This window comes from Melanerpes formicivorus, unplaced genomic scaffold, assembly GCF_026170545.1.
Source record: "Melanerpes formicivorus ecotype bairdi unplaced genomic scaffold, bMelFor1.0.p_v2 SCAF_9, whole genome shotgun sequence".
Taxonomy (NCBI): Eukaryota; Metazoa; Chordata; class Aves; order Piciformes; family Picidae; genus Melanerpes; species Melanerpes formicivorus.
In genome coordinates, this window is record NW_027142361.1 from 6,861,363 (window position 1) to 6,882,896 (window position 21,534).

General features: G+C 39.8%; 1 protein-coding gene across 1 annotated transcript in view; it reads right to left on the reverse strand.

Moving 5' to 3' along the window:
* Positions 1-209: 209 nt before the first annotated feature.
* The window catches only part of GEN1 (GEN1 Holliday junction 5' flap endonuclease), a 38,556-nt gene continuing 17,231 nt past the window's right edge, over positions 210-21,534 (reverse strand). Inside the window, 11 exon segments of the mRNA XM_068143269.1 lie at positions 210-2,244; positions 2,464-2,607; positions 3,091-3,152; positions 5,051-5,181; positions 6,544-6,624; positions 6,670-6,706; positions 6,824-6,974; positions 8,222-8,313; positions 8,783-8,856; positions 19,254-19,364; positions 20,879-21,055. Of these exon segments, the coding sequence (XP_067999370.1) occupies positions 806-2,244; positions 2,464-2,607; positions 3,091-3,152; positions 5,051-5,181; positions 6,544-6,624; positions 6,670-6,706; positions 6,824-6,974; positions 8,222-8,313; positions 8,783-8,856; positions 19,254-19,364; positions 20,879-21,055 (2,499 nt within the window). The 3' untranslated portion in view covers positions 210-805.

Here is a 21,534-nt window from a genome sequence, read left to right on the forward strand (position 1 = left end):
AGTGAGTGTTAGATGGAATTTCATCTAATTTTTAAGAAAAAAAGAAGTCACATACCATAAATGTTTGATTAAAAACAGCCATCAATTTTCTTTAAATATTAGGTATGACAGCTACAAAACCAGAATATCCTTACCTGGCTTATTCCATTCTTTGGAAAATGCTCACACGCAAAGCAAAGTTTATTGCAGGGCACAGCAGATATAAATTTAGCTGCCCTGCAAGGGGCATCTGCTGTTCATCTCTACCTGGTCCTTTTGATATAATCAATGCAACTGGGCACACCAGAATTTGAACGGCCATTTTAAAACTAGCAAAATTAAGTTGGTGCAGCAAAATGGAAAATGTCAGTTGAAAAGAGCTTTATCACCTTGCCTTATTAAGAATCTCCAACAGCTGTGCAGGCACCATTTTAGTAAGTCTGTTTTTACAACCTGAAGGGCCAACAGCAGCGCACAAAAACCTTACAATTGTCTGGGAAAAAAACCCCAACCTTCTTATTTCATGATGTAGCAGTTTGGGCTGGGTACCTTTGCCCTCCTGATGCCTTGTACACTGTATCTTGATGCTTATGTACCACTCCAGAATACCTGGCACTTACCTATAAACACCTATTTGGTATTTTTGCTGACATTTTAGTTTCAAATTTTAGCACCACTATGCAGCAGTCCACAGCACTTCTTACTCAACCAAGACCATGTCCACTTAAAACTGCTAAGAATATAATGCAGAAATGTTGAGAAAATAATTTTGGGAAAATCTGAATGTTCAGAATTAATTAGTATCATAACCTATTTTATAGAGAACCTAATTGATTCTTATTCTTCCTTTTAGTCTTTCAGACAGGGGAAGGGGACTGTCTGCCCATGCACAGGTCAGAAGAGCATTTTCGGCTTGTTGTGTAGGACCAGAACCCAACCTTTCAAATGGTTGCTCTGGACTTTGGGAACAATTAACTTCCCCTACAGAGGATTGTTTTGGAGATACTTGCAATGAGAAGCTATTACCAGATTCTTTTAAGTCGGTCTTTTTCTGTTTCCCTTTAATTAGAAGGGCTGAGTCACTGTTTGTTCTTTGGCTAGTAACAGCATTACTCCTCTTTTTGTAACATTTTTTAAACTGACCAGGGTTCGGTTGCCTTTTCTGCTGCTCACAGATTAGATTTTTATTCATGTCATCACTGTCTTCACTAGAAGAACATCTGTTCCAACACACACTCTTTTTAGAAGTTTTCCAAGCAGTCTGAGTACAAGCTTTTTCAATATGACAGCCACTTCCAACACCTGCTGGCTTTTTAGATGCTGGAAGCCTTCCATGCCCAGGACGGAGTGTCTCTGGTTGCCCACTGAAGGCTAGAGATGTTGAACTGCTTAGATCACGGTCTTTTTGCATCATCTTGGCCAGGTTGTCAGCCTTTTTGTACTGATCTTGATCCACAGGTACACTAGATTTTCTTGCGCAGTTTTCCAATAGCACATTCTTACTTCCTTGCACTTGTTTATTGAACTGACACGAGGAAGAGACCTCTTTATCAGCTCTCAATGTTTCTTTTGTTTGTTTAAAACATTCCAAAGTCTCCACTTGCACAACATCTTCAGACAACAAGGGCTTTGATGGAACAGAAGACTTCTTAAGTATTTGCTCACTTAAAGACCACTTCTGAAGTGGTTCCATGGCATCATCTGAAACCAAATCAACTACACTATCAGAGTGATGCTGATCAGACTGCATAGCATCAGAATCTTCTGAGCTACTTGTTGCTATTTCATGAACTAGTGGATCCCTGTGTTTTAAACATTCAGTTAAGTCAGCTGTTGGATCATGGGTACCACCCCCACAGGCTGGTAAAGCACTGAACAAGGTTCCTTTCCAGTCAATACTGTTCAGCTGAAGACCAGCTGTTACAGAGGAATACAATGACACCTCTGAATTTTTAGTCACTTGTGTTGGCAATACAGATGAATCAGTCCATGTGTTGTGTATGAGTGAGTAAGGTGATATGGTCAGAGGAAGAGCAGTTGCTGATGCTGCCATTTGAGCAGTTATCACATGGGAACCTTCAGCTAAGGCTTTTGACTCAGTACTTCTCTGGCATGCCTGATCTTCTGGGGGAGGTTTTATATCTGGCATGGAGTCTGGCACAGGAAGAATTCCACATCTAGATTTTAAATTAATTTGAGACAGAAGGTCACTAACTTCATCATAAACATTTGATGATTCCTTTTCTTTCGGTCTGTCTTTCCTGTCTGAAAAATACAAAAAGGCATATCAAAATGGCATATTAATCACAGTTCAGATTTCCCAGTGCTAAAGAAGATAATAGTAAGTTAAAAGAGCAATCCCTGCAAAACATCACGCACTGATCTTGACAAACCATGATACTGCTCAATGGAATAAATGTCGCTTTTCCTTCTTGTATTCTGGCAAGACCCATATGTTTGTAAGAAATAAGCTTTTGGACTTACTTTTCTGTTTCTTCTTCAGAACTTCTGATTTTCCCACTTGATAAAGGGCAACAACATCAGGATAAGCAGCTTGAAACAAAGACTCCTCTTCTACTGTGACTACAAACAACTCTGCAGGCTGATCTTCTGCATCAACATAATGATCTAAAAAATTGATGATTGTACATTAGACATGTATATACACACATATCAAAGTAAGGAATAAGAAAAACAAAGAATGAAAGATGTTTGAGATTTAGCTACAAGTGAAGCTGCCTGCTTTCTGCCAGTTTCCAAGTATACTAAAGGTAGAAGCCTGTCAGTATAGAAAAATTTCTAGCTAGCAAACAGTCAGGTATATAGTGAAATAAGATATGAAACAGAGTCCAGGTCTTATTCAAACATACCAAAAAAAGTACCTGAAGACAAGACTCTCTTGTTTTCTAGGTAGATTTTTATTTTTACTTTTTACTTTCAAAGTATATGAAATTCAATGCACATTTTCTATTGTTTTCATAGAACTCTTCCTAATCTCACCCACATTTCATTTCCTCTTAATGATGTCAAACTCTTGTCCACTTTAAAGCATGCTTTTATCTTTTTCTATGAACTGTTTTGTTCCATAATGTAGATAGGAACCAGACCAACCTGGTTTTTGCCACTTAACTTCAAAAGAAGCAATTCCATTTTTAACACGTGTCTTGACTATCCTGTAAGAACAAAAAGAAGCCCATTAAATGATACTGTTTAAACAGGAAATTAATAATGTCAAGTGCCTAAAAATATTTCAGCACTCTAATTTTTAATGATTCAGAGGAAAAAAATATTCTTTTAATCGTGAAATTAATATCCCTTCCTAGAAATACACTACTTCCCTGTGTAAGTTACCCAGTACAATTTTGGATCTAGATTTGAGTACTGAAACATTTTATTTTTTTTTACTTATACAGCTCAGAGGAGCACAACAGGAAGTCAAAAACCTAGTCCATAACAGACAACCATGACAGTCTTCTACAAACATTAGTCACAGAGAAGGCTCTTGCCATATGCAGTGACTTTCTGAGTGGCCAGACAAGGTCATTTATAGCTTTTGCATGAGCATGAAGGAAGATAAAACATGAGATGAGCAGGAACAGTCTACAGGATTTTTCTAAAACATTATCTACACCCCAATTTAATAGGCTGCTAAGTGTTAAAAGGCTCCTGCCAAATCATTACTGCATTTTTAAGCACTTGTTCACAAAAGCAACCTTCCAGAACACACATGATCTGGCTTGGAAACACCTCAAACACTAGAAAGTCTTATGAACAGAGGATGTCAATCAATTAATTCAAAATAAATGCTGGTATCTAGCCAATCTGTTTAAAAAGCAGACCCCAAATGGTCTCTCCACTCTTTTGAATCATAACACCGAAAAGAACAGCTTCTCTGGAAGCACTCATTACACAATTTCATCAGCCTAGAAGTGATAGTGATCAAATTGCTACTGACTGTTCCTCTGTCCACCCAAAATCAAGCTCTATAAAACACTGAACATCATGAAGGAACATGAAAAAACCCTAATAACCTTTTTGCAAGGTTAATATTCAGAGAGGAGGAGGGAGTTTGAGTTTTATTTGGGAAATGAAACTCTTTTATACTAAATAAGTCACAATTCCCTTCACACAGTGAAGTTAAGCAGAGATCTGTTAATGGACACTGAACATTCCAAAAGGTTATGTAACTTAAGTAAAATATCAGATCATTAAAAAAAAAGAAATACATTGAGGGCTGATAGAATACATAGGTACCAATCCTAGCACAGAAAACCCCTGAGTGACAGAAACCTTGATGGCAAGGAAAAATTCTGGGGGAAAGTAGTTGCCCATTTATCTTGTAGAGTTTTTTTGGCTTTAGTAGTTTTTTAATGCCTGCACATCAATTCTTTGTAACAGGATACTTGGCTATTCTTATATTCCTAAATGCAGCAGTTGTGAATGAAAATGCTCTTTTGAGAAGAAGGGATAGCAGAACAAAACTGTAAGCCAATGATTTGTCAGACACATAGTATAATGACTGCCTCTTTAATAAAGAACCAGACCACAACTGAATCTGCAGATGTTCATTTCCAAGCCTAGACTCTCACTTTGAATGACAGAAGTCAATTAAACTTTTACTAAGAACCTGTGAGGAGGATCAAACCTGTAATGCTGAAATATAAGCAACCTTTAATTTTTTTTGGAAGACCTTTCTCCCAACAGTTTGACACCTTATGCTGAAAACTTTATTACCCCCTAAACTACAGAAGTAGTCCTGACAACCTGGCACATGTACATAAGTAACATAAGTAATCTCACATGCAGATCCAAAGATACAAAACAGAAAGCACACATAAGGAAACATAGGCATTTTCACATAAAGGAAGCTGTTATATGCATTTCTTTGTGCACCAGCAGTGCAAGAATTGGTGTGCCGGTCTAAATTTTTATGTCTAGTCAAAATGAGCACAAAGCTTGAAACGGGGATTAAAGAAAACCATTGTATTTCCTTAAAAAGGAAAAAGAATCCATGATTTTCATCCAGAAGCATAAGTAAGCATCTTAAGTCCAAGGAATCAAAGTACATTACCGTATTGCCTGCAGTTGTTTTGAATTGGTGTATCCAGATTTTCTCTGGATCATATCATATCGTGTCAATAGTCCTAACAGTTTCTTACAAGCATAATGTTTGGCCCATTCCATCTTCTCAGCTGCAAATATCTGTTAGTATAAAAAAACAAATCAACACCCCAAACTTGAAAACTTTCTTATTATGTTAGATGTCATATGTAGATAGCTATGTAGTAGGGACACAACATGAAATACTTGAAATATCTAGAATGCTTTTATGTACATTAGTGCAATGCCCTACAGCATCTCACTGCAATGGGAAGGAACAGTCCAGAACAGGGCAGATTCATCAGCTGGCAATAACAAGCCAAGGAAACAGTTGTGTAGTGGCAGCAGCACAGGTAAGACAGTTGCCAAATACCTCATCAGATTCACATCAGCTATTGAAGGAGCTGTGCAAATTACAGATTTTGCATGTGAGAGAAGGATGAGCCCAGACCTTCATTAAAGCTACACTGTTTAAGGGAGTTCTAATATGCTATATGTAATTCTCACAGTGTCATCCATCTTGGAAAGTGAAACATTGTAAAAGACCTCCTTTAAACAAAAACTATTCTTAGAAAACAATGCTAACATGCAAATATTAACACCATACTCATCTCCTCAAAAAACCCTAACTTCAAACCAAAATGAAGCTTCACAGGTTATTTATCTTTTCTTCTACGGAAAGAGAGTAAACTAGACCACTTTTGAGCTCTGTGTAGTTTGAATTGAAACTGAACTTGAAAGCTGACAGTGTTGTGCTACACACAAGCCTGCCATCTGTTTTTGGAAAAACACAAAACATTGCCCAGGAAGGTGATGGAGTCACCATCCCTGGAGTTGGTCAAGAAACATGTGGCTGTGGTACTGGCCATGGTACTTTAGGACATGGTATAATAGCCATGGTGGCCTTAAGGTTGATGATCTTAGAGGTCTTTTCCAACTGAAAAGAATTCTGTGATTCACAATAAAAGCCACTTCTGCTTCCTATATATATATAGAAGCTGGCTATCTCAAAAAAGTATCTTTGAAAAGGAAGGTAACATTAAAAAGTCCACAATCATGACCTGCCAAAACACTGCCAGCACAATGATGAAGCAAGTACAAATAAAAACAAGAGCTTTATCTGTTAATGCCTTTATGAAAGGCAGATGAAAAGGTAACACCTCTGAAGCATATATTATGCCATATAATGACATGGTACTTTATCAGTTAATGAAGCACTCAGCAATGCACTGTAGTGGAAAAACAAAACAGGTGAACTTTTTTCTGCATTCTCTTTCTTCCACTTTTCTACAAAACTATTTACATCAACTGAAATTTTTCAAAGTCCTCAATTTTAGCCTTTCAAAAATAATGAGGGAGAAGTTATAGAGAGGTTCTTTAATTCTTATTTCCAGTAAAATAACCAACAGAAATCAAAGTTATCACAGCAAAAAAATACCAAATATCCAGTATTTTGTTATATACCTGAAAAGACAATAAATTTGGCCTTTGATATTCCTTTATGTTGATCAATTTATTCTTGTTTACAATAAATTCTTGGATAACCTTGGATAAAACAAAAAATAGGCAGTTTAAGAGAGGCAGAAAAACCTGAGAGAATGGAAACCCCTCACAACTCTTAGCTTTTCTGCAGGTAAAAGTAAGATGTTAGGAACCGAATACAAATGGGAAAAATGTAGAATTCAAATGCTCATCCCGCACATGAACACAAGGCAAAGCAGTTTAATTTTCAAGTCATTCCTACTTTCTGATATTGTCTTCCACTGCATTTGCTTGCTTTACTCGTTCTAACCGATGCCATTCACAAGGGCAGCAGTGTTTGGAGTCATTGGGTTTGCAGTATCTAGAGCTTTTGCAGAACTGACATCCACTGTGCTCATGTTCCTTGTAAGATCCTATAGAAGCAGACACAGAAAGCATGAGGTGAAAAGAGGTTTCTAAAATCTCCAGACACACAAAGCTAACAGTATGTGGTGGTTTAGGCTGGGTGCTGGCCCGGATGCCACTGCACAGAACACACCTGGGAGGTCCCAAGGGGTGGGCCCAGCCCAGGGGGTGGTCACAGGAAACCAGGTATTCCATTCCCATAATGCCCTGCTCCCCTATAAAATGTCCATGGGGGGTCTTCACTTCCTCTTTCGTCCCCTACTGCTGCCTAGTTAAAATGGCATGAGCTGCCTCCCTTGGGCCTGTCCAGGCCCAAGGCCGGGGTGGGGGGGGGTGGGAGAAAGAGCCCTGGGGGGGTTTGGGTGTACCCCCAGGTGGGGATGGGATGTTCTTGGGTATGTTCTGGGATCTCTCTCTTTGTCACAGTGCTTGTAGTTCTCTGTAAAACTTTCATTGCTGTTTTTTATTGTTTTTCTATTTAAACTTTCCATCACTTTTGCAATCCGTTTGTCTGAGTCATTGTTTCTGCCCGTGGTGGGGAGGGGGTTTGCCCCAACCCATTACACAGTACAAATACAAAGATCAGAAAAACATGAATCTGATATGAATAGTAGCTGTAAGCAGATCTGAGTGCATTAGCTGTATTTGTGTATCAACAGTGAAAACTGACAAATATAAGCAACCTTTAATTTTTTTTGGAAGACCTTTCTCCCAACAGTTTGACACCTTATGCTGAAAACTTTATTACCCCAAAACTACAGAAGTGGTCCTGACAACCTGGCACATGTACATAAGTAACATATTTGAAACAAGCTTTTCCTTCTCCAGCCAATGAGTTTGAACAAGTTCACTGGTCAAAGATGCTACCAAAATGAGATTCCTTAAGATGAATTTAATTTTAAGAAAACACTGCAGCAAAACCCAACAATGCTAACAGATTTAGTCCTCAATGCAAGACCAATTCAGACAACTAAATAAGTAGTTGCTTGTCAGTACAGCATATTTTCTTTACTGATAACCTTAAAAAGGCACATTCAATCTGATAGCAACTAGCCTGACATTTGCAGAAAGGTAGTCCCCAGACTCAAAAATATACATATATGCAATATTGAAAATGTGAAGATAGCCCAGAAGCTGAATGACAAGAAAAGCAGTTTTTAATGTTAGCCATAAATAATCAAAACCCAAACAAACAAAAAACCACCCCCAAAACAAAAACTAAACAATGAGGTTATTCAGCCCTTCTCACACTGACCTGGATGATGGCACTCAGAACAGTGAATTTCTCTTTTAACAACCAAAAGTGGATTATTATCATACTGAAATTGTTCTTTCCATTGCTCAAACCTAAAAGGATGATATTGAAAGGATTAAGAAATATTTTTAGTTTTCATACTTCAAACACTGAAAAAATAATCCTTTTATAAATCTTAGAGAATTTTCTAATGTATGAATTAGATTTCTTTACAGGACATTACATCTTTATATCTTTATCATCTCATTATACTTTTATCACACACATTGTGATAACAAATGAAGAAAGCATTTAGTATCTTGTGTTCTGACCCAATTAAAGATCAGCAAAAGTCTCTCATCAGTCCCTGTGACTTCCTTTCCAACACACATGTGCTAGCTCAAGAGCCAGAAGTCAGTTAATGTTTAAAACAGTTAAGAAGCTTGCCTGGCAAAACACATAATTCATTTAGCAAACCAAGTAAGGAATGCAGTAACCTTCCCCCTCTCTTCAAGTTAAAGTATTACAAATGTTTTCTTAGAGCTGAAGTATTTCAGCCTGCAACGTCAATTTTCACTTTACCTTTCCAGTAAGTTTTCACCTCACAAAGTTTCAATTAACTTTAAAGCCTGTTCCTTCCCAACTCCTGGAACACCCTGCACAGAGAAAAATGTGAAGCAGTATTTAATGACAAACAGATGCATTTAGATTTTCATAAAAACTATTTTCATAACATTATGTAGAGAAATTACAAAAATTATCACAGATTTTTGAGAATAAATTGAAAAAAAAAATTTTTGGCTAAGTTCTAAAGCTAGAGAAGGTGAAAGATTATGAGTGTGCTACCTGTGTAAACACACAAGCTGCACAAAGTGTTCTTAAGCTCAATAGCAGCTCCAATAAAACAAGGTAGAGAAAGAAGGTAGTAGAAAAAAACAGGAAAAGAGGTTTTGTTTGCTTTGTTTGCCTTCTTCCTATCTGCAACAGGGTAACAGGATAACAATATAAAATACTGGTAACATTCATGCCAGCTAATGCCAGAGAGCTGAAGCTTTTCAGAATTGTCCGGGAAAGATGGAGACAGATCTTCTGAATTTTAGAGTCAAAAGACTGGAACTTAAGAGATAGAAGAGACAGGACAGCAGGTAATAGTTTTAAACTAAAAAATGGTAGACTTTTTCTATCAGGAATCAGTTCTTTACAATGCAGGTGGTGAAACAGTGGAACAAGTTGCCTAGAAAGGTAGTAGATGCCCCATTCCTAGAAACATTCAAGGTCAGTTTGGACAGGGCTCTGAGCAACTTGCTGTTCCAGTTCTTCTTTCAATCCTTATCCCATTTTGGTAAGAATCAGTACAACTGAATATAAAGATTATATTGACTGTGTTTCTACAGTATTATTATAAATAAATCCATAGCTTATTCTTATTCATCTGTAATAGCTGAACTGAATATAAGCAAACGGATGAAATAAATGCACATCCAAAACCAATTGGAAGTTCTCACTGAACTACATCTACTCAGGAAGTCAGATGTTCAGTTTCTCCAAGGAAAGCATCATTTTGACATATATTGAACAAAGTAAGTGCAATTATAGAGTGGCATTTTCACTTATTCTGCCAATGCCCATTCCAAACACATTCCTGTAATTCAGCTTTCCTCAGAAGTTTCTGTCATGATCCATTTTGCTGAGCTGCAGTAACTCAAAAGACCTGACATTGCATAATCATGTCACTTTAGGACTATGCAATAACCTGGCATTCTGCCGCATGCTAGATCCATTACAATAAGTACTGATTAGTCACTACTTATTTTTACTCCCTCTCTCTTTATACATTTATTTTGTAATAATAATAACTATTTAAAGATTTGTATAACAGAAGCAAGTCTTTCAGAAAAAAAATTCTGAGAGCTAATTGCTCTTTCAGCAGTATCAGTTGTTTAAAGTGACAGTAGTATCAAATTGGACTTAAAGGTAAGTAGATATCCACTGAAAGCTTGAATGGGAGCAACTGTATGAGAAACTGTATGGAAATCAAGTTTCATCCCACTTTCTTTCCACTTCAAATATCCATTGTGTAGGACGACGGAGATTGGGAATCAATACGGCTGACCAATGTGATCGAGTATTGTTCCTTTATTGTTCCAGTGTTGCAGGCCGATGGTGCAGGCCTGAGGTGCAGGCCTATGGAGCAGGCCTGTAGTGCAAGTATAGCACGGTAAAGTGTAGAAGAAACAGGAGACAGGAAAGGCAGAAGTGCGTAGCAAGGCAACTGCTACAACTTATATAAACTCAGAGAGCCTTGTTGGCATAGCTCCATTGGTTCCCTATGAGTGACCACACATTGCACTATTACAGATTATTGGTCCAACTACTAATGACACAACGAGGTTGTTGATGCAGGTGCATGTCCTGTTGTCCCAAGATAACTGTCCATGTTTATAGCGACCAGTGTCTTGTTTTAGTTACATGCTGCAGGCACAGCACTGTTTTGCTACACTGCTAGCTGGCTCTGCATTTATGCTGAGCATGGCCTGCCACCATGTCAGGCTCTAGGCCTGCACTGCCAGATTGCTCACACTGCTCGTCGCTGGCATTGCCACAAATCCCCCTTTTTGTTTTTGTGAGCAATCTGGTCATGGGAGTTGTTCTCATCCCATACAAGATGCTACTGCAAACACAGAAGCAAGCAAGGTAAAGCTAAGCTGTGTAGCAAAAGCAAGAGTTCTGTAGTGCAGCATGTCTAACAGACTGATGTAACCCATACAAGGCACAAAGCTTAAGTTGAACTAGTTACAATGCTCTACAGAGCTGGCATAATACATGGTCAAAGATAACAAACACTGTAAAGAAGAACTTAGATCTTAACAGTTCCGATCTTTACATTTCACTCCTCTTATTGACAGAGAAGACTTGATTATGCCTGAACACATTGCACATAGAGATTAAGGCACAAATGCAATCCTTAGCACTGTCTCTTACAATCTGCTTTAGGATTATGTTGCATCTTTATTTTCTCTAGGATGGTCAAAAATCATGAATTGTTTAATGGTAGCAAGATTTCTTTAATCTGTAAAGGTAGATCTGGCCAGGCTCTAGCTTCACAGACAGAAAACTTGCAGGCAAACAGCAAGAGCAAAAAGAGCTTCATTGCTTTGCCCAGTATAAAATTACACTGAATAATGTGTTTTTGCTCATCCTAGTAATTCTGATCTCTTAATGTTCACACAACAGTTAAACAGTCACGACACTCAGTTATAAGTTAGATGCTTTCTGTTGACATCTTGGTTTATCGTGACAGTCGTTGAGGTCAGTGCTAAGCAGGTTTGCTGATTGTCATTTTCATGACAGTTGTGCCGTGTTCGTGCTGTCTTGTGGTGAGAGGGTTACAGCACATTGCAAAGTTGATGTTTCTAGGGTTACAGCATTTTCTAGGGTTACAACATTTTCTAGGGTTGATATTTCTAGGGTTACAGCATTTCTAGGGTTGCCATGAGCTAATTTTTTGCTATGGGGTATTCTCTCTTTTCCCCTTTTTTTTTTTTTTTTTTTTTGTTAATAATCTCTACTAAGCAAAATGTAAAGATGAAACTGTATCCTCTAGGATGTCTACATTCAGAGGCACATTTAGTTAACAAGAGAGAATACAAAGTTATCAAGCAACCACAATATTCAATCCTAATTCACATGATGCTGTGGTGCATTCTTCTGAGTGATGCTGTTTGATCCCAGATTATCATAGCAGTTATTGTGATTGATGTCCGACTGCATGGGAAATGCTGTGCCCTCATGGTCTTGATTCTTCCACCATTGTTTATTGTGATGATTGCAGTTAGCAGAAAAGAAGGCTCGAGGTGACCTGATCGTGGCCATCCAGTATCTCTTTTATTATTTATTTTTTGTTTCATTTTGTTATTTTATTTCATTTTTAGTTATTATTTTCTATTGTGAATTTATTATTTTGATATGTTTAATATTTTTACTTTTAATCTAGTTCTCTATTTAATCCTTAATTCATTTTAATTTTTGCTTTTAAATTATTTTTATACTGTTTTAATGTGTTTTTTTATTGCATTTTATTATTTTTTTAATCTGCTCTTTTAAATTATTTTTTGTTAACTTTTTTGTTTGTTAACTTTAATCTAATTTTTATATATATTTTATTCAATTAATTTTTGTTATTTTGTATTTTAACTTTTATTTGTTCTTTAAATTTTTATTATTATTTTTAACTTACTTTTTGTAATTTTCAATTTATTTCTTTTTTACCTTCTTTATTGTAATTTTTCTTTTGTTATTGTAATTTTTTAATCTGTATTTTAATTTGTTATTTTAATAAATTTTTTCTTTTAATTTCTTTTGTTTTTGTAATTTCTATTTTTTTTCTTTTTACCTAGTGTTTAATATTTTATTTTTTATCTTATATTCTTTATTGTAATTATTTTTTATTTTGCATGTTTGTTTTATTTAATCTATTTTCTATTTTAATTTTCATTTTTTATTTTTTATTATTTTTTAACCTTTTCTATTAATTCTTTTTTATTATAATTTTTCATTTTAATTTTCTCAACTTTTTCTTTGTATAATTTTTTGTTTGTTTTAATCTAGTAGTCTTGATAATCCTTATTTTAACTTTTTGCTAACAATTCTTGTGTTTTTTCTGTTAAAAGCTATTCTGTGTTAGTAATCTTTATGATTTTTCAATGTGTCATATTTTGTTTTTAATATTTTATTTTTGTTGTTGTTCTTTTTTTTTTATTACTATTCTGTTATTTAGCACTCTGTTTTGTATCCAGAGTTTTTGTGCTTTTGTTATATATTTCTATGGGGGTTTTTTTGTTTACCTTTTTTTTTTTATTTTTTTGTATTTTTTTTCTAGTCTATGTCTAAGAAGGAAATATAAAGACATTACCTTAGCTAAGGAATACTTTTTAAAATGAATACCTATTTACCACAAATCTTAACTATATTACATGGAGCTCCTTTGAAATGCCATGGCACACAACTAAGAAGGTTCGAACCAAAATAAATCTTAGAATGTGAACTCATTACTAAGTACTTACACCTTACTGCAATTACTATGTACTAGGTATCTGTAAATATAAAATGCTTACCATTCATTATACTTACCAGGAAAACTTAGCAAAACTTTAAATAACAAATCTCTTAAGGACATTGCAATCAGAAATAAGGAAATTATCACTGCAACTTTAAATCAGAGCAGAGCTTTGGTTGGCAAGAGTAGTACTAGAAAATCCTCCCTTTTCTGGGGGTGGGGGTAGTAGGGGTGGGTGGCCTGCAAGGTGTGACCTAGTTGCTATTGTTTCTGTATTGGGGTGTTAACGACTTGCAGCCTATCGTGTCTGAACGACCATTGTTCCACCCATACTGGATTATGTGTTTTCCATTTTAATTTGAGGGTTGGTTGCTGATTAGTAGCCACTACAAAGAAGGAACGGTAACAAGTTTTGCTCCTAGTTGACTTAAGGCATATCAGCCCAATAGAGCAACTGGAAGGGTTAACATGTATGGTCTTACAGTGATTGATTTGCTGTAGTTAAAAGCTAATTGCACTGGCTCTTTGCTAACCCAGGTTGTTTGGATACCTTTTAAACGCATGACTTCAACATTTGCCATGAGCAATGACTAGTGACCATTCCATTTATGACTAGGTATAATGATGACATCGTCTCCAGTATCCACAATAATTGAAAATTGTATAATTTGTCCACAAGGGTGTCTGACAGATACAATCTGTTCCAGTTTTCCCTTTTGGATTTCTAGGACTAATAAGGTATTAGGCATATCGGTGGAACCTGAGCCTTCTTGCCCTTGGATCCTGTTAGAAGTTTTAGGCACTCGGGCCTCAGATGGTGTTAACTAAGCAATTTCTGTCCCAACAAGAGTGCTAGCAGGAGAGGCAATGGTATAGAGCATAATTTTCATAGCCCAGTCATAATCAGAATGTATTGAACCAGGAATTATAAGGATGCCCTGTCTAAGGGTAGACTGTCGTCTGCCAATTAACAGAGCACAGGGTCTGTGACCCAAAGGACCATGCCAGTTAAACTCGACAACGCTTTGTGGATTCAAAAGGTGATATGCGGCTGTTGTCAGGTCCGCTATGCGCTGCAAGAGGGAGGGGGAAGGGGGGGGGGGGAAGGGGGGGGAGCGCGGTGTAAGGACCATGGTTTGGTGTCGTCGTGCGGGGTATATTCACGCTGCAGGAGCAGCTTCTGTGACGATCTCGAGTAAAATGACTAGATCTGTGACCCTTTCGAGTCTGTCCAACAGTCAGACACTTTAAGGTACCTAGGTTTCTCAGAGGCATGATGATTTCAAGACTGCTTCTATGGCCGTGGCTAGATACATTGCTGCTTGTCGATGCCTTTGTTCGTTGTGGTCCTGCAGCCATGAGGCAGTAGCACCTGTTGATAAAATGCTGAGAACCTGTTTAGTTTCTTCATTAGCATTGTCAAATTCCAAAATATCCACATTTCTACCTTCATATCATGAGTCAGGTCTGAATTAGTATTGAATGCCGTACATAAGGGATGGTATTGACAAAGGAACCAAGTGTCCCTGTTAGACCCTGCTCAGTAATAAGAAACACAGGATCAGAGTTATTTTCCTGGATGGTGGACCACCCTTTGATCACTAAATCCTGACTGTAGCCCATAGGTAGCTATGGCTTGTCTAGCTTCTGTTAAAGAACATTAGTCAGTTCAGATTACCATAGTCATTGTTAACCTTCTCCATCTGTGACTACGTTTCCCACAATACCTTTCCACCAGCTCAGCGGGACAGTTCCGTGTCCCTCCCACCTCCCGATCGCCCCATCGGGACTCAATTGAAATCTCCGTCCGAGTGCTGTTAACGTGTGGAATGTAGGAGGCGGGGGGTTGTAGCGCAGCTGAAACCGCTGGGGGGAAGGGGCCACTGGGGCCGTTCCTGCCGCTGTCGTGGGGATGGCTGTTGCCGGGGCCGCGTCGGTCGATGCCAATTGATCGGAGCCGTCGGTACTCGCGGGGGCCATGGTGGGGTCGCAGGAGGCATCGCCGGGAGAACTGCCAGAGTGTGGGGCGCTGTTGAGGCGGGCACCGCCGGGCTGAGGGCTCCCGGGGTGAGCGCTGCCGGGGTGGTGGGGGCCACCATCGGGGCGGCTGGGGCTCACGGCGGGGCGGGAGTGCAAAAATGCTGTGATCGCGAGCCTGCAAGCGTTCCAGGAGTTCTAGGGCAAAGTTCGCACTGTCCGGCTTCCAAACCCAAGCCATCGCTGGCGGTATCAGGAAGATGTTGATGAAGGGGATGGAAAAAGCCGAGCCGCAGCCCAGCTGTGGGATGAGGTGCTAAATGCTTAAAAAAGCAGCTTTTCACTATAGCACCGTGTGACGGACCGTCACGGACATTGCAATCGAAAAAGCAGAGCAGGCTACTCCCGATTCAGCTGCTGCGGCGTTTGGTTCTAACCGAGACGAGAAAGGGAGACTCTGAAGGCACTCCCCGCCCTCCGCCCCCCTCCTCTCTCCCTCCACATCGTCTGCCGCTCCGTCAGCATCCTCCTCAATTTCAATTGCCCGCTAATCCTTCTACACGAATCGCGGCTCTCTATTACCATCCTTTCACGCGGAAAAATCTGCTTCTGCCACGTCAATAGCGGCAGAAGCGAATCCTGATCGAACTGATAAGGGCTAATAGCCCTTTTACGATCCCAGAATTGCCAGTAATACCTCTCACGGAGAGGATAGGTGGAGAGCATTTAGCACAGCCTCTTCCATGGTGGCGTGCTGCCCCTTGCCCGTCCCCGGTCGCTCACCGGGCCAGGGTGAGATTCACTTCCTTTGTGAGCGCGCGCTGTTAATTTTTCCAGCACCGGGGCAGATCTGTCCGACCGGCTTTCCGTATCGCTCGGACGTACCTCTGTGCTGAGTCGATCAGTATTGTACTCCGAGGATCCCTTGTCCATGAGTTCAGGTTTATTCGGGCGCCAGATGTAGGACGACGGAGATTGGGAATCAGTACGGCTGACCAATGTGATCGAGTATTGTTCCTTTATTGTTCCAGTGTTGCAGGCCGATGGTGCAGGCCTGAGGTTCAGGCCTATGGAGTAGGCCTGTAGTGCAAGTATAGCACGGTAAAGTGTAGAAGAAACAGGAGACAGGAAAGGCAGAAGTGCGTAGCAAGGCAACTGCTACAACTTATATAAACTCGGAGAGCCTCGTTGGCATAGCTCCATTGGTTCCCTATGAGTGACCACACATTGCACTATTACAGATTATTGGTCCAACTACTAATGACACAACGAGGTTGTTGATGCAGGTGCATGTCCTGTTGTCCCAAGATAACTGTCCATGTTTATAGCTACCAGTGTCTTGTTTTAGTTACATGCTGCAGGCACAGCACTGTTTTGCTACACTGCTAGCTGACTCTGCATTTATGCTGAGCATGGCCTACCACCATGTCAGGCTCTAGGCCTGCACTGCCAGATTGCTCACACTGCTCGTCGCTGGCATTGCCACACCATTGCAGCAGCCTCTGTTCAAAGTTTCAAAAAATATTCCAGAGCTTACAGAAAAAAAAAAAGAAACAAAAGGAAAAAACCTATAGTAATAACAAATGAGATCCTTCTCACTTCATTCATAAGAGAAGCTTACAAATAGTGACTTCTAGTTCTTCATATATCATATATTTACAAATAAACCTTTATTAGATAAACCAAACCAGGTTGGAAGAGACCTTCAAGATCATCGTGTCCAACCCATCAACCAATCCAACCCACCCAAACAGCTAACCCATGGCACCAAGCACCCCATCAAGTCTCCTCCTGAACACCTTCAATGACGGCGACTCCACCACCTCCCCGGGCAGCCCATTCCATAGCGCAATCACTCTTTCTGTATAGAACTTCTTCCTAACATCCAACCTGAACCTCCCCTGGTGCAGCCTGAGACTGTGTCCTCTTGTTCTGGTACTGGGTGCCTGGGAGAAGAGACCATCATCCGCCTGTCTACAACCTCCCTTCAGGTAGTTGTAGAGAGTGATAAGGTCACCCCTGAGTCTCCTCTTCTCCAGGCTGAGCAACCCCAGATCCCTCAGTCTTTCCTCATAGGGCTTGTGTTCCAAGCCCCTCACCAACTTTGTTGCTCTTCTCTGGACTCGTTCCAGCAAGTCAACATCCTTCCTAAACTGAGGGGCCCAGAACTGGACACAGTACTCGAGGTGTGGCCTAACCAGTGCAGTATACAGGGGCAAAATGACCTCCCTGCTCCTGCTGGCCACACTGTTCCTGATGCAGGCCAGGATGCCATTGGCCCTCTTGGCTGCCTGGGCACACTGCAGGCTCATGTTCAGCCTACCATCAACCAGCACCCCCAGGTCCCTCTCTGCCTGGCTGCTCTCCAGCCACTCTGACCCCAGCCTGTAGCACTGCATGGGGTTGTTGTGGCCAATGTGCAGAACCCGGCACTTGGATGTGTTAAATCTCATGCCGTTGGATTCTGCCCATCTGTCCAGCCTGTCGAGGTCCCTCTGCAGAGCCTCTCTACCCTCCAGCAGATCAACTCTTGCCCCCAGCTTGGTGTCGTCAGCAAATTTACTGATGATGGACTCAATGCCCTCATCCAGATCATCAATAAAGATGTTAAAGAGCACGGGGCCTAGCATTGATCCTTGGGGCACACCACTAGTGACTGGCCGCCAGCTGGATGTGGCACCATTCACCACCACTCTCTGGCCTCGGCCATCCAGCCAGTTCCTAACCCATCGCAGTGTGCTCCCGTCCAAGCCATGGGCTGACAGCTTGGCCAGCAGTTTGCTATGGGGGACGGTGTCAAAGGCCTTGCTGAGGTCCAGGTAGACTACATCCACAGGCCTCCCCACATCCACCAGGCGGGTCACCTGATCGTAGGAGGAGATCAGGTTGGTCAGGCAGGACCTGCCCTTCCTAAATCCATGCTGGCTAGGCCTGATCCCTTGGCCATCCTGTAAGTGCTGTGTTAAATATATATAAATAATATAAATAAATAAATATAAATATAAATATAAATATAAATAATATAAATAATATAAATAATGCAAGTCAAGGGGATACATCCAAACTGCATCCAGAACTGGAATTTTTAATAACTACATTTCAAAATCATCACTACTAAAGTCTTCCAAATTCTTCCAAATTAGACAAAGTTGTTTCTCTCATTTTCCACAGCTGCTCTTCGAGGAATGTACTTATACACCAGTATAAAAGCATCCTCACCAACATCTGAATTCTTACATCTTTGCTCGATGTAATCAACAGCTAAACATTTGTCTTCCCCTCCATTATAGAAAAAGTCTGGAATAATATATAACAGTTTTAAAACAATGAATGTTAATGAACCATTTTGATTATCTCTAAGCCTTCACAAATTTACAGCAACTAATTAAGCATCTTCTTCAACTAGATCTCAGTAATCATGCACTGATTACAATTTTGTCAGCATGCACATGTCACCCCTTGATATATTTTTCTGGTTTTCAAGACAGTGTAAATTGGTAATTGGCATGGACTGAGTTGACCCTGCTGCTGTTATTCTTACCATGCTGCAGTCATGCTAGCTTCAAAAAATGGAAGTGCTAACTAGAGCAAAATATTATGGGGTTTGAAGTTCAGACTGCAACCTGGAAGGCTTCCTGTTCCATTTGCTGCTTCTGGGTTCCAGGTTCTTGGGTGGGCACAGCACTCCAGAGGCATGGCAGCAGAACAAGTGGGAGCTGGGTAGCTGCTGGTTTGGGTTTCCTGTTTTACACTGTTTTTTTTCGCCCCCTGTGTATTTCACTGTGCTGCTTCTGCAAATAGGCTAAGATATGGTAATCATGTATTGTATTATAAGATTAGATTATTAGCTAAGATAATTACGCATTGTGATTATGATGTCTTATGTTATATTAAACTCTTATCTCTTTATCTCAGCCCTGAGTTGTGTATGTTACTCTTCCCCTCACTTCTGTGTTGGGGAAACAGGCAGGTTATCCCTTGCTCTAAACCATTACAGTAATAAAAGATTATAATGCCTACCTTTGGAATATAATCACAACCCAGAAGAATGGCCAGCCCGATCAAAGACTCTCTGTCACAACCAAGCTTCTCCTTAATAGACGACATTGTGTAACAGTCAAGATATGGATCCTGTGAGAGAAAATTACCATGCATATTACTGCTGTAATATCAGGGAAGGAACTGACCTGTCTTATATTCAGTTGTGATTATCTGACCACCCCTTTCTACCTACATCTGCAGGAAATGGGTCTATCCCATAACACCAGTCCAACAGGGAAAAAAAAAAAACCAACACAACAAAGCAACAGCAATTAATATTCATAATGCAATTCATAGATACCACATGAATAACTATAATTCTGGAATTTCAAGTTTTAAGTATAGGCATTAAATAATGAAATAAAATTAGGTAGTCAAGAGGTGGTTTTGTTGTTTACTATTTGTAGAAAAAGCAGCAAAACTAACATTACCCAGTATTAGTGACTTTTTAAAGTACTACATGAGTAAAACAAGAAAAAAATGTTACCTAGCACATTAGACATGAGTTAAAGGAACACCTGAAGCTTTGAAGGGTAGAGGGACTATAATACAATAACAGGGAATCAAAATTGCCTTTAACCAGTTCTGGAAAACTGCATTCCTACCTGTGGCAATGCCAGCGACGAGCAGTGTGAGCAATCTGGCAGTGCAGGCCTAGAGCCTGACATGGTGGTAGGCCATGCTCAGCATAAATGCAGAGCCAGCTAGCAGTGGAGCAAAACAGTGCTGTGCCTGCAGCATGTAACTAAAACAAGACACTGGTAGCTATAAACATGGACAGTTATCTTGGGACAACAGGACATGCACCTGCATCAACAACCTCGTTGTGTCATTAGTAGTTGGACCAATAATCTGTAATAGTGCAATGTGTGGTCACTCATAGGGAGCAATGAAGCCATGCCAACAGGGCACTCCGAGTTTATATAAGTTGTAGCAGTTGCCTTGCTACGCACTTCTGCCTTTCCTGTCTCCTGTTTCTTCTACACTTTACTGTGCTATACTTGCACTACAGGCCTGCTCCATAGGCCTGCACCTCAGGCCTGCACCATCGGCCTGCAACACTGGAACAATAAAGGAACAATACTCGATCACATTGGTCAGCCGTATTGATTCCTATCTCCGTCGCTGATAACCATACCTACCAAATGACCACTTCACCTCAAGGTCATTAATAGTATTAATTATAAATACCTTAATAATAAAACAGATCTGTAAGATGCAAGTATGTGAATGCTGTTATTACATCTAGGAGGCTGACTACTCCTAGATGTCCTGATGGTAAATGATAGAAAGCAATTACCTCACTAAAGTTCAAGGGGGAAAAAAGTTTGCTAGTAGATTTGTATTAGACATCACAGAGCACGACAAACAGATAGTAAAACCACAAGTGTTCTTCAGTTCAGTAGTTTTACTCTCACATCCAATACACAATTTCCCAGTGAATCAAATGAAACAAATGTTCTTGCCTTAAATGTACTATTCTAAACAAACCAAACTAATAGAGGGCAAGTACAGTAGTATCTAAGAAATGGTTTCAAGTCCCTTCCTTCTATTTTCATTCTGGGTAAAGAGTCTAAAGATGAGATTGGGATGAAGTACATTACCTTAGCATTCATGGCAAAGTTCCTATAAACTGTTTGAGCACCATATAAGAAGACATCTCCATCATTGGTAATGCAGCCATCAACATGTCCTTTTGCATTTAGGTAGGCACACATTGCTTCTGCTTCCCCAGCTGCTTGAACCCAAGGGACACCTAAACACTCCAGCAGTTCGAGACACTAAAAGAAGGAATCCAAAAGGAAAGTGAGATTGAATGCTGAATTAGATCAGCTTATTCGCATGCCTTTTTTCAGGCATAAGTGTATATAAACCCTGCTCCCTTGACACTGCCATTAGAATACTAAATCAATACAAGCACTACTTAGGGAGAAACAATTTACTGTAACAGTAAGAAGAAATATCCAAGTAAGATCAGTGTATTATTACATAGAATTACACAGAATAAACCAGGTTGGAAGAGACCTTCAAGATCACGTCCAACCCATCAACCAATCCAACCCACCTAAACAACTAACCCATGGCACCAAGCACCCCATCAAGTCTCCTCCTGAAAACCTCCAATGACGGCGACTCCACCACCTCCCCAGGCAGCCCATTCCAATGGGCAATCACTCTCTGTATAGAACTTCTTCCTAACATCCAAACTAAACCTCCCCTGGCGCAGCCTGAGACTGTGTCATTTACACAACTTAATTGA